Here is a 14,047-nt window from a genome sequence, read left to right as displayed (position 1 = left end):
CATGGCATTTAAAGATTCCAGCAAAGATTTGTTTGTTTTAAATGCTCCGCTGCTTAGAAATGCTTGTAAGGCATTAACTGAGGGCTGATTAAACCCAGTGTGTTGGCCAGAGGAAGAAGATGTAGTTAAAATGAGGATATAATCATGCACTGGTGTGTGAGGTTTGGGTGCAGGGGGCTTTTCTCCTTCTTGAGTGCAGAGATGGAGATAAAGGTCTGTCTGAGCCTGGTGCTGCTCTCACTTCTGGGAAGCTAAAAGCACAAAAGGAAGCACACAAGGAATATTTGCTGGTAGAGCTCTGCCTTCCTGTTGAGGTCAGCACGTACCATAATGGTTCTTTTCAGTGCTCTGCTCAACTCAAGCTGACTTTCACTTTTCTTTCTTTAATTAAGCACTCAAAATACCTCCCTAGTGCAGTGTCATCACATAAACAGGGTGTCAGCACACTGAGTGTTCCCCCACCATGTTTAATTCACCTGTATCAGGTGAACCTGCACGGTGAGGGGTTGGAGAGCAGAGCTGCACGTGGCAAGCTGGAAAAAATAAAAAAAAGCATATAGAAAGCTGCCACTTAAATGTAGATTAAAGCTGACCGTGTCTACTGACCTTAGAATAGGTAGGATTTTCCTCAGTCTTTTATAGTGTGCTCTAAGGCAGTGAAAAAAAGATGCTTGAGGGAGGAGAGATCAAAGGTTAATTCTTTCTTATTGCAGGAAAGGTGAGAGGCCATTTTGAAACAGAAAATCTCCCCCAGCCACAGACCAGGCTGGGTTGGCTTCATCTTTTCTGGAGCAGATTTTTATGGCCCTTGAGCTCCTGTAATTCCTTGTACTGCTCCAGTTAATCAATCAGGAGAATATTCCCTGGGAGTACAGTCCATTTGTCTTCTCCCAGACACGGAGTAGTTCCTCTGGATTTCTCATCATTCCTATCCATGTTAATGCACTTTGGTTACCTCCAGTATCTCTGGCCCATCACACAGGTCTGCTGTGAAGTAAACATGTGGAGCTGTGTTAAAAGGAAAGCTGGCAGAGCCTTTAATCTGCTTTTTTCTATCCATTATTGCTATTTAAGCTCTGTGTTTAAAATGCATCACCAGAGTATTTCAGTTTATTCTGAGTTTATATTTATAGGCTTTAACCAGGCTAGGGCTGCTGAATGGTGAGTGTAAAAACTAGTGAAAAAATGAAACTCTGAAAGAGATCCAGACAGTACCCAGTACAATTATTGTGTGCATGAAAAAATAAAACAAAAACAAAAAACAAGATCCCAGAACCTAGAATTCTGGACCATTTCTGATACCTAAGGTATCTAAATTTTGTAACTTCACTTTTCTGCCTTTCTGTCCCTTGAAAACAATGGCTGTAATGGCAAAGGCCATCACAGAAGTAAAGGGAATGTTAATTAATAAAGAATATAAGAATCAAGACTTGAATAAAGATCTTGATAGAATGGCTGGAGAATAGTAAGTGGATTTTGGAAGTGTGAAGGAAATGGTCATAGAGTATTGATAAGTTTGTGGTGATAGATGAAAAAATTAAAGCCAGAAATAACAGAAAAGTGGAATTCAGAAAAGTAGGGCTGGGGGTAGAGGAGCTGCCACACTGGAGATTTGCACATTCCTTGGTGCTGAGCTGGTCCATTTCATGAAACATCATTTTCAAACTAGTGAAATAATGAAAATGAGAAGAGAAAAAAAAAATAAAAATAGGCAAAAAGCAGATCACATTCTAGCCCTGGTTCTCCTGCTGTCTGGTCCAGCAGGTGAGTTCCCCTCTGCAGGCTGGGCATGGCAGCATCTCTCTCTCAGGACTCCATTCAGTATTCACTCACTGATTTATTTCCAGCTCCATAGTCTGCCTTAATAGAACCTTTCTGTTTGTATCCCGACTGGTCACTGGATTTATTTTCCTAGAGGAATGTGCCAGGTACTTATATTTGCTGAAAGTAAATATTAGCATTCATGATGGTGGGATGAATGGTGGAAGCAGTCCACCTTGTGTTTGTGCAGTTTCACTCTCCCTTTCCACAGACACCATGTCTTGCATGCTGGAGCTGTTCCTGATATCAGGAAAGGTCTGTCAGCTGCAAATCTGGTCACCAAGATTAATTTTTTGATATCTATCCTTAACATTTTCTTCCTTACAAAACCTCTTTTCACCCTTAACCTCTGGTTTTAGAAAGATGCCATATTAAATCTGAGACCTGTGGAACAGAATTGTAGCCTGGTGACATTTTACATAAGCAAACCAGGTGGCAAAGTTGATCCTCATCCAGGTGATGAGGGTGTGGGTGCTCTGGTGCTCCAGGCTTCCAGCTGGGTCCAAGAGAAGCACCTCCTGCTGCCTGGTGTGAGGATGGGTGCCAGTGATGGCTTTGTGGCAGCCTTGATCCCAGCCTGGCTGCTGGATCTGGGCTTGGCCAAGACGATGGTGATGGTGGCATGAGAAGGGAAGGAGGATTCTCATTCAGGAGGGATGGCTGGCAATACAAGCATTTCTGTTTTGTGTTAGTATTCACTTGAAACTCTGAGGTCAGCAGATGTCAGGCTGCTGCTTGCAGGCTTGAGGAAAGAGCCTTATAGAAGATTCACACCAAAACAAATTTTGTTACATGGATGGAGCAGCTGCCTCCTTTTTCAAAGCATTTATCAATAAATACCTCTGGTGCTCTAAGGAAGATATTGGGGCTGATGAGAAATCACACTCCAAAGTTTCAAAACTGAGTTATATTTAGGCCCTCTTCCCCACATTTCCTGTGGAGTCTTTAGCTAAGAATGTAGTTAATTGAAAACTGAAGTGTTGTGATAGCTTTTTGATGCTTTCAGTATTGAGTACTTGGAAAATAGAAAGTAATGGAATCATATAGGTTGAAAAAGACCTTTAAGCTCATTGAGTCCAAATGTAAGCCCTGCCAAGACCACCACTAAACCATGTCCCACCTCCCACATCACATATTTTAAATCTCTCCGAGGTTGGTGACTCCTCCACTGCCCTGGGCAGTCCATCCATCCAAAGAGCTGTTCTTGATATCCAATCCAAACCTCCCCTGGAGGCCATTTACTCTTGAGGCCATTTGCTTTTCCTTGGGAGAAGGGATGGAGTCCCACCTGGGTGTGCTGATTTGGGAAAAGATTTGGTGACATGGACAACTAGGAGTGGAAGAAGAGAATTTATTGATCACCTCTGTTTGTGGTATAAGGTGCCTGCTTGGATATCTGAGGGTAGTGATGTAAATACTGTCTGTTTATTACAAAAAAACCTTAATATGATGAACAAAAACACCTTCTGAGGGAATAAATTAAAAAGTTAGGTGTTTTTTGATTTATGGGACAGAGTGACAGCCTTGGCAGCCATTAGAGCCAGCATTGTGCTTAAGGGGGAGGCTAAATGTGAGAACAGAGCACTAGAATCAAGACTGTAGGTTCAGCCACTTCCTAACACCATGATTCTGAGCTGGCTTGGTATCAGGTGCTGGTGGCTTTCAGATTTTGGGCCAAGATTACATCTCCATCTTTTTTCTTTCCCCTTGTTGCATCTTGCATCACAACCACAGGTGTCAGCCGACTCGAGCTCCTCCATGAATTCCAACACGCCCCTGGTGAGGATCACCACCCGCCTCTCCTCCACTGCTGATGCCCCCATGCTGGCAGGAGTCTCGGAGTATGAGCTGCCAGAAGACCCAAAGTGGGAGTTCCCAAGAGATAAGTACGTAACTCGCTTCCTCTGACACCACTTCTGCCTGTCTGAATAACCTTGAACAGCAAGGGAGGAGGAAGCATCTCTCCTCATGTCTCCCAGGGTTTCTCTAGTTTAAAGAAAATTCTCAGTTACCTGAAGCTGCTCTGAAGATCAAGATTCAGTTCAATTGCCTTGAAATCAGTTTGGTTAAATAGAAGCTAAATTTCTTCTGCCTGCAGTCCCGGTTATATTTTCAGATTTCTCGCACGTTTTCAGATGCTCTGCTGAAATGGAGCTCCTCTGTTAGGAAATAATTTAGGAAAATTTGCTGTGATCTAGACTGGGAAAAATACCCACATGCAAGCATTGTTGAAGGGAAAGGGTGGTTTCCCCAAGCAATACCTCTGAACATTAAAACATGTTTCTTAGTTGACTATTTAATTGGCTAATATTTTAAAAAAACAGGTAATACAATATGTGGAAGGTAGAGAAAGTCTAAATGATGTTATTGAACAATCTTTTCTTTCTGTCACGTTTCTGGGTGTGATTTGGTGTTGAGTTTGTATTGACAAGTATTAAGGGAGATGACTATTTTTAATTTAGGAGGATATTTTGCATGTTGAGTGCATGTATGTGCAATTTCTACCCCTTAAAAGGGTTGGGTTTCAACCAGAGCATACTGAATTTTGATATATTCAAATTCATGTGGCTACATAATATTTTCTTCAAAGTCTGTTGACTAACATGCAAAATGAGCTTTTGGATAGTCTAATTAAAACTGCAACCATACTGTTAAATATAAAAAAAGATGCAAAAGAGAGATAATGTTAACACAGGTAGAACCATGTTTATTTATCAGAATTAGTGCCAGCTTTAAGAAGTCTTTAGGTGGCTTTGAGAAAATAAAACCTTTTATCATGGCCAGTTCTCTTTGGAAGTTCAGGGTTGTAACTTTTGAATAGACGAACTGTAATTTTGAGCCTTCTGATAACTGTTCTGGAAATTATTTTATTGGTTTAGCTGAAAGCTAGAGTAAAAGGCTGTAATTGCCACCTGCAGCATTCTGGTCAGCAGTGGGGGTCTGTATGTGTGCTCCTGTCAGCCCATGCCCTGGGGGGATACACTAAATGCGGAAAATTTTAGGGTTGCTAAACATTTAAACCCAGTGCTCAACACAAATGTAGGTGGAGCAGATTTGCAATGAAAGGAGGCTATTTAGAGGCAGTTTATTAGGCTGGGGGGCACACAATGAAGGGTTTGTTACTTTGGTCCTAGCAGGGCAATAGCACATAAATTAACCAGTTTCCAATGCAAATGTTTGTTCTCTGCCAAGACCCTAAATTCAGTTTTAGTTCTGGAGAAAAAGCAGGGTGACCTCAGCATAGCATATGCTGCCCTTCAGTCTTTGCACCTTTTTAAAACTTGCATTTGCTTTAGAAACCAATCCAAAACAGCTCAAGGGATTCTCACCAAGCAGGAGCCCACATGTGACAGTGTGAGTTGGCTGCCCTCAGGAGATAATCAGGGTTTCAGGGTTTACCCCTCATCTGACATCTCTGCTGATGGTATGACAGCCTCTCCCTGTACTTCATGGTGGAAGACAGGTGTCCATGCTTTTAAAAATGAGTCTCTCCATCTGTGGAATCCTCCTGTTGACCATGGAATGTCAGGTCCTTAAGAATTTGTTTATGAAAATGCTTGTCTGGATCTGGCCCCTATGTTGGATAATGTTATCAGCATCACACTCACTGAGCATCCTCCCTGGCTCCTGCCACAGCACTGCCGCTGGATGTCACACAGCATTCTCTGCAAGTAAAGGGTCTGCCCATTGAGCACTTAGGCTGGAATCAAAAAGATTTTGCCCAGAGGCTTTCAAGTTTCTTTTTTTATTTCATCTCTTTCTCCTCATGAAGCTGAGATTGACATCTCTGTTTCTGTCTGTTAGATCTGAGCAGGTTTTGCAACCAGGAATATGCTCCACAAAAGACATTCTGCAGAGCCCACTTAGTGATTGCTCCTTTTAGGAGGGTTTGATCTTGGTGCTGTGATTGGAGCCGAGTTTGTTTTTCCCAGTTTCTGCTTCCCCTTGCTGAGCAGAGCCTGGGCTCTGTGGGCAGGAGGCACCTTCTGGTCCCCTCAGCCAAGACTCTTATGGCTGCAAAGAGCCTGCAACCAAGAAACAGCCACTGCTGGACCCTCTGTGGCTGAGACTTGGCTCTCATGTCCTTGTGGTCAGTGTGGAGACAAAGATGACCAGCAGTGTTACCATGCCAGGAGAAGCTGGCCTGTTGCCGGCTGCTCCCCGCTTCCAGCCACTCTCTGATGCTCCTTGAAAGCTCTGCCCCTCCCAACTGTTTCCACCCCACATCAAGTGCAGCCTTGAGGAGAGTTTAAAGCTGGGTTTAGTGTCTGATGTGCCTGAGATGCTCACTCCACCATCCCTAAGAAAACGCACCCAGGCCCTTATTGGTTCCATATGATAAACGCCTCACGCTGCAGCGTGGCTTTCAAGTTGTTGAAAGGTTTTTATATTTAGCCCTGGAATTTCACTGGCTGCACCCTCCACCAGATGCTGTGTCTTAATCTGCTGTTTGCACCTCCAGGCTGACGCTGGGCAAACCCCTGGGAGAAGGTTGCTTTGGGCAAGTGGTCATGGCCGAAGCGGTGGGCATTGACAAAGACAGGCCGAAAGAAGCAGTGACCGTGGCAGTGAAGATGTTGAAAGGTAAGAAAATTGGGCTGTTAGGGATCAGAACGGGCAGGATGGCAGCTCTCAGCCACAGAATTTGCGTTTGTGGCATCTGAACTCTGTCATCGTTGTGGCGTGGGTCAAAGAGCGCATAGCTGACCTCAGCCTTCAGCGGTTTGGGGTGTAAATCTGCAGCCTTGACAGCCTGTTTATCTTGAATATTTGGGAACCAGGAGATGTATTAGCGTCATGTGGGTCTCTCTGCTTTCAGTTTATTTCATGTCAGAGGCTATCCTTGTGTAGATCCGAGCCCATTCAGTCCAGGTGGTTGGTTCCTATTTATTTTGAATTTAATTGTAAGGTTAGTTTGCAGGAAAGGCGGTGTTACTGGAGGTTTGACAGCTAAGGACAGCTTTTTTATGTTTGATCTTGCTTTGCTGCCTCTTTACATAATAACACTGAAGAGTTGGTCAGTCCACCAAAGAGGCTATTTTTTGGTAAGATGTGATACATGATACGCAGTGTAAGCTGGGAAACAAATCCCATATTCTGCATTTTGAGCCACACATGTTTTACACCATCTGGTGAGCCTTACTGAAGCTCAGATTGGCACACTAAAATATATGAACTGAACCTGTGTCTTCTACAGATGATGCCACAGAAAAAGACCTGTCTGACCTGGTGTCAGAGATGGAGATGATGAAGATGATTGGGAAGCATAAAAATATCATCAATCTTCTCGGAGCCTGTACCCAGGATGGTGAGTAGAGAAAAGAAAGTAAACCAGGACTTTCCAACAGGTCTGTGAAGGTCTCATTAATCATAATTTTTCAAGAGGTTTTAAGGAAGCAGTCATGCCGTGATAGGATTTTTAGGTATTTCTTTAGCTTAACAGCAATATTTGAACTTCTGTTTCTCATTATAGTTGCAGCCTTAATATGAGAAAGGGTCCTATATTATATGAAAACGCTCTAATCCCTTGCTGTAAGGAACAAATGCTCTTTTGCAGGGCCTTTTTACCCATGTCTGCTGTTCTGAATTGTCAGCCCTGCTTTAGGAGAGGTTGCACCCCACAAATTTGAAATGAGTCCTGGAAAAGATAATTATGCCACATAAAGCGATGCAGAATGGCATAACACTCTGGAAAATAAAAACCCAAAATTTAAGAAGCACTTTCCCTTTTGTTGGAGATCTCAGGGTATTTTTTGATTGAAAATAATTTGTTTTTCAGTGCGTGACATGGTCTGAAAGGAGCAGGCACAGGGGCAGCGTTTGGGTACTTTAAGGCACTAATTGTGGCTCTGCCACTCCTGCTGTGGAGCTTTGGGCAGTCACTTCCAAATTGGTATAAATTTGTATAAATTTATACAAATTAGATTTGTTTATATCCAAACCTCTTATTTTTATTTTTTTTTAAAGTGGTGCTTACCGCTTTCCCGCTTTATCGATTCAGTTATTTATTACAGCGCACTAAAAGCTTTTTTACATTAAAAAAACCCAAAAAAACCCCAAATAATTTTACCCTGGTACTTGACCCTGCTTTTCCCATGGCTCTTTTCACCCCAAGGTCCTTTATATGTGATAGTGGAATATGCTTCCAAGGGGAACCTGCGGGAATACCTGCGGGCGCGCCGCCCGCCCGGCATGGAGTACTCCTTCGACATCAACAGGGTGCCCGAGGAGCAGATGACATTCAAGGACCTGGTGTCCTGCACCTACCAGCTGGCACGAGGCATGGAGTACCTGGCTTCCCAAAAAGTAGGTGGAACTCAATACAGCGATTTTTTTTTCAGATTGATTTTTTGTCCTCGTCTCATTTGCGTTCAGGAATTTGGTGGGAGAAGGAGCTGCCTCTAACAGGAGGTTGTGTAATCCATGCCCCTCCAGATCAGTGGGAAAATCCATGCACTGAAAGGTTTTTCATCTTTGTTTAGCTATATTGCTGAAGTGAGGCCTGGAGTGAATTGTTTAAGGTAAATACCATGCAGGTATCTGCAGTTTGAATCCATAAAAACAGGATTTGATTGCACAAGCCCCACATCTCCACCCATGAGGCAGCAGGCTCTGTTGGCCTTCTGTTTCCAGTCAAACCAGCCAAATCCTTTCACATCGTGAGGTAAAACAAATGAATCCAGTGGCTGAAAGGACTTACAGAGTAACAGCAGGCAGGGTTGAGAAGACCCAAGACACCAGGGCAAAAATAGCGGGCAGAAGAGGCAAAAATAAGTGGAGTGTATTAGTCACTTAAATTACGCACTTTACTTAAAACTGGTGTTTTCAGGAGAGTGAGCTTGTTGAAAGTATTTCTTTATCCTGTTATGTCCCCAGATTCTTAATTCTAAAACCTGTCTTCAAACTTTTCTTTTTAACCAGCATTTTGATTAAATTATAGTTATAAAAACTTAAATACCCCCGTGTAACTAACTCTGTAAACATACTGTGGCTTAGTGGACGAGCAATCCTGGATACCCTGGGTGATGTTTGAACCCAAAGGCTAACCCAGAGCAGCAGATACCAATGATACCAATGATAAATATTTCCTGCAGGGTGTGGGGTTGTTAGTGGGATTTGTACTGATTTCCACTCATGTCCACTCCCAAGTATGGAGCTGTTTTTAACCAAAGACCAGGGCTGAGTGTAGCTCTCCATTCCTGTTGTGTGGAGTCATGATTTTGGTATTGTTCCTTCTGTACTTGTAGGGGTTGGGGAAGAGATGGAATCCAGGTTTAATTTTGCTTCTCTTGTTTTGAGGCAGTAAATCTTAGCACAGCAGGGTCTGCAGGGTGATGTGCGTGACAGCAAGGCACAACTCTTCTAATGGACTGAAGCAGGGCTATTGATTAGGTGACACACCTCAGGATATCTCTACCTGAGATTAATGCAACTCCTGCCTGGCACTGAGCCACATCCCAAGAAAACAGAGCTGATGTGAAAGGAAAACATAAATCTTTTCATCGGGATCTTGAGAACGAGTGTCCTCCTGAGGAGCTGTGAAGTGCTGCTGTAGGACACTCCCAAGAGCCACTGCAGCCTTTTTTGTTTGAAAAGCACTTGCTGGGTGCTGTGCTGAGCTGGACTGAGTGAGAGGCATTGCCCAAGGCAGAGGGAGAGCAGAGCTGTGCATTCCTGTGCTCCAGATATCCCACGGCTTCTCTTTGTATTCCACCCCTTCTTCTCCCCTTAGGGATCCATTTACTGAGCTGGAATAATAAGAGAGCTGCTCTGCTCATGGAATTCCCATCATGAATGCTGTGAGAAGGGCAGTGCTCTTGTTATTTCAGTCCAGTGAGGGGCTCACTGAGACTTCAATAAAGGAAAAGGTAAAGGTGATGTTTGTTCACCCACCCTTGGCCTCACAAGAAGTTTTTGCCTTACAAGCAGTTGTACTTAAAAACAATATCCCAAATACTAGAAAAAGTATTTCCAAAGTGCTTTTTAAAAGTAGGAAGCTGGGCCCATGTTGTTTCAGCCACCACAGCATTGCTGATGCTGACTTAGAGGACTGATGGGATGCTGAAATCATGCACTGTTGACTGGTCCTGTGCTCATGAAGGTGTTGCTGGAGCAGGTTTTTCCTGGCAGTTCCCCATGGCTAAGCCAGTGAGGGGCAGAAACTTCATTTTACCCATGTGGGATAAGAAATCTCAGCAAGTTATAGAGCAAGGAAAAGCCTGGTTGTTGTATAGCTTTCTGTAGTCTGTCTGTGCACATACTGAAATAAAACATACATCAAGAGTTATCCAAAATTAAAGAGGGGAAAAAATATATTTTAGTTGAAAATAAATAAAATATCCTGCTGGGATTCAAAATGCAATGTTTCTTACCATGCCCCCATTGCCACCTTATATCAGCCCTAATAAAGCTACTTGAACATGGGAATAATTCCCAGAGCAGTCACAGAGTCCTCTCAGTGTCAGGCTGATGCTGACATGAAGGAAACATCTTTCAGGAGGTGATAGGTTTTGTTTCAGTATCAAAGCTGTCTTCAAAACAAACAGTCAAACCCTGATTGTTTTGTTTTGTTTTCTTCTTTTCCTTTGCATAACTGCATCTTTATAGTCTTGTGATTGAAGTAATTATACACACTTCAGACATCCTGCTGACAATTAACTTAATATCTTTAATATTAAAAATGGTTCAGATTGGCTGTCAGGTTTTATCTCTGGTGAGACATTATAATTTAAGAGAAACAACACAATAAAAATGTTCATTAACAGTATTTCTGATGAAACTCCAATACCTGTACCTGGGCACGTATAACAGATAGTTCACAAAGTGCTTGGCACAACTTGGGCCACCACCCAGATTTCAGCCTTAGCAAAAATGGAAGATTTAAGCAGACCAGGACTTTCTAAGACACCTCTTAGGGCCATTGTTCAGCTTGGAAACCCCAGCTGAGGGGATGGATTGCAATAATTAAGAAAATCATATTTCACAGGCTTGTAGTGAATATGTGGCTTTCCCACCTGGTCATTTAGGTTAAAATCTATAAAGAAGATTTAGTTATGGTGTTGAAGCACTTTCACTTTTGCAACAGTTGATTTCAGTAGGCTGTTTTGTTTTTTTTCTTCTTTTTTGTTTCCAGTGCATCCATCGAGACTTGGCCGCAAGAAATGTTTTGGTAACCGAAAACAATGTCATGAAAATAGCAGACTTCGGTTTAGCCAGAGACATCAACAATATAGATTATTACAAAAAGACTACTAATGTAAGTGGATGGTTTTCTAATCTCTGGAAACAAGGGTTTCTTTCAGTGATTCATTTCAGAACTATGGTTGTAAACTTAATGGGCTTCTTGTACAGCAGCCTCACTTTTCATCCCAGACAAAAAAGCAGGGATCAAGGACATGAGCATTTCTGTCTCCTCTTACAGTGATAGTTGGTTAAAAAGATAAGCAGAGAGGCTGAATATTGGAGGATTAGAAATGCTAAAATAAAATACAAGAATTCTTTTTCATTGTGTCTCTGACTTTAGTCAGTTGTAATAAGTGTAAATAAGTTGTAAAAAGTGGAAATATTCCTGTTGATCCAGCTGGTTTAGCACCCAGCCCAGGATCTTGAAATATGCTGTACAAACAATGCCAGCAACAGCCACAATAAAAATTCTGTTTTCTTGTGGTGATGTGACATTCAGCCTTCTGCCTGTGCCTGTGCTTGTTGGAGATAGGTTCTGGTAGTGATCTCAAAGTGGGGCTAGAGATAGAGAAAACTTCTTTGTACTCCCCACACTGTCACTGTTTTGCTGCTTAACCTGTACAAAATCAAGAAGATACAAACATTTGGGATGTAGCATTGATACCTGGTTTGAACTTCTTACACCTCCTTAGGGGATCTCTTAAAGTCCTGCTGATCTGCACTTGGGTTTTGATGGGAACTCTGCAGAACTCATTGAGTTCTACAGATTTTATTTGTATAAATATGACTTCTTATTAACAATCATGCTAAGTGGCTTATTTATGAAAATCACCAAGTGATTAATGGCATTTTAATGGTAACATCTGCCTATTCCAAAAGCCAGAGCCACCATGTGCAGCAGCATTGGAGGAGATTGAACTTTCTTCATTTCAGACCCAGTGCAATTCCCAAGCTCTGTGTGTGCAAAGCAACAGGCAGCTCTGACTGGGAGCTTTGGGTCACTGCAAAAGGGACAGGAAAACAAAGTGCTTGGCTTTAGTAATCAATTGATTTTTTCAGGCAGGCCAGTTTTTCAGAAGTTTATTAATTGTGGGGTTTTTTTGTCTTTAAAGAGCCATAGCAGAATGATACTTTTGATTTTGATCTGCTTATCCTACCATTCTCCTAGCAAGCAGTCTGGGAAATTTTTGGGAACTCTCAATGCTTTTAATTTTATCTTCAATGATTGTATCAATTTTTATAACTGTCTCTGTACTTTAGCCCATCTTACTATATTCTCACTGAAAATGTTAAAGGTTAATTATTGTTGGTTTGCGTTAGCAGACATCTCTTAGAGAAATCATCCCGTAAATTGCTGCCATTTTAATTTCTCTTCCCCTCCAAACTCACAGGGACGGCTTCCAGTAAAGTGGATGGCTCCAGAAGCTCTGTTTGACAGAGTTTACACACATCAAAGTGATGTGTAAGTGGCCTGGTTTCAATGGGGTTTTGGGGGTGGGAAGGAGGGGGTTGTTTTGCTTTGTGTTTGTTGAAGTTTGGGGTATTTCATACGTGTTTTGCTGTTGTCCTTTACCTTTAAGAGTTTTCATTCTGTTTCACATATTAATGGATGGAACAGGACTTGCCCTTAGAAAGTGAGGATTTTATGGTAGACTGCTAACCAGTGCTCTGTTACTAATCTGCCCAGCTTCAAAGCACATGAAAGGTGGAAAATGCTAACCTCCTTCTGTCACTGCGGAAGTTTCCCCCCTTGAACTTATTTACGGATGTGCAGCTACAAAGAGTCTATCTAATTTGCTTGCCTTTTGACATACTCTGGACTTCCTTCAAGTTTAAAAAAAAAAAACAAAACAAGAGAGAGAAAAAAGAATGAAAAAAAAAAAGGAGAAAGTTCCTGAAAACTTCTTATAAAAATCTGTGCTAAGGTTTGGTGTAATAAAACATAGGCTGGGTATGCTGGAAGAGTTTTCTCTGTTTTGCAGAAGTGGTGCTGCTTCCCAGCAGTGCTTCACATGTAATAGGAAATCATTGGACTCTGACACTTCAAAAATCTTTTAATGTGTGCACAGAGCCACTGGCTGATGCAACTGCTCAGGGTTTATTCTGCTTCTTATTACAGTTCTGTGTGCATTGTGCTGGAAGTAGATGTGTATTTTTTATGCAGTAGATGTTAAGATCCTGTTCTTCATTTCTCAAAAAAAAAGCTGTTAACTCTAAAGGGCTGGATGCTTCCCAGCAGAGGTGCAAAAGGTTATGCAAGTCAGTACAGGGTTAAAAAGGAAAAGGGCAGGATGGAGAAAATAAGGAAGTATCTCTTCTTTCTTTAACCTGGGTGCAGTTTCCAAGCTGTTCTCTTCTTAAGAAAACCATTTACTGAGGCATTTCCTGCAATCTCTACATCATTTATAAAGGAAGCTATATACACAGGTTAAGGGTGGACCAAACTTGTGTTTTAAAATAACATCTTGGCAAAATATTTAAGTGAATGTGAAGTAAACCACTTCACTGGCTTGGGACTGAGAGTCAGCCTGAGCTCCTCAGCAGCCAGGGAGCAGGAGGATTTCAGTGCTGGGACTTGGAGACTCTTGGCCCTATGGTGGCTTTGAAGATGGCTAAAGATAATATTATTGTAAGTTTGTGCAAACAGTTTACTAAAATACCATGCAGCAGAGCTGGGGGAGCTGCTGGGGAGCCAGAGCAGGTTCTGTGCTGGTGCTCACCTGGCTGAGCTGCCTGCCAGAGAGCCCCAGCTTGCCAGCCAGGCAGGATGAGGCAGGAAAACTGGCTTAAAAATTATCCCACTTCATTTCCTAGCAGAAGTTAGCAACAAAAGGGGAAAGAAAGAAGAAAGGAAAAAAAAAAAAAAAAAAAAAAAGAAGAAAAAAGCAGAGTGATGCAAAATATTTTTGTTTTGAACAGTCTGTTTTTTCCAAAATATCCTGCCACATAATTGCACCCCAGCTGAGCTGTGAGCGCTCTGTAAGTCATTAAGCTGTGAAGATGCAGTGCTGGGCAGTAGCCCCTGGGTGCTCAGAGCACACCA

General features: G+C 42.3%; 1 protein-coding gene across 6 annotated transcripts in view; it reads left to right on the top strand.

The window, feature by feature from the left end:
• The window catches only part of FGFR2 (fibroblast growth factor receptor 2), an 80,783-nt gene that overhangs the window by 60,796 nt on the left and 5,940 nt on the right, over window positions 1–14,047 (top strand). For all 6 annotated transcript variants that reach the window (XM_058841543.1, XM_058841542.1, XM_058841541.1 and 3 more), the window contains 6 exons: window positions 3,556–3,707; window positions 6,284–6,405; window positions 7,019–7,129; window positions 7,937–8,127; window positions 10,955–11,077; window positions 12,396–12,466. In XM_058841543.1, the coding sequence (XP_058697526.1) occupies window positions 3,556–3,707; window positions 6,284–6,405; window positions 7,019–7,129; window positions 7,937–8,127; window positions 10,955–11,077; window positions 12,396–12,466 (770 nt within the window). The remainder of the gene's footprint in view (window positions 1–3,555; window positions 3,708–6,283; window positions 6,406–7,018; window positions 7,130–7,936; window positions 8,128–10,954; window positions 11,078–12,395; window positions 12,467–14,047) is intronic.

This window comes from Poecile atricapillus, chromosome 6 (assembly GCF_030490865.1).
Source record: "Poecile atricapillus isolate bPoeAtr1 chromosome 6, bPoeAtr1.hap1, whole genome shotgun sequence".
Classification (NCBI taxonomy): domain Eukaryota; kingdom Metazoa; phylum Chordata; class Aves; order Passeriformes; family Paridae; genus Poecile; species Poecile atricapillus.
This window is presented reverse-complemented; position numbering and strand designations above follow the sequence as displayed.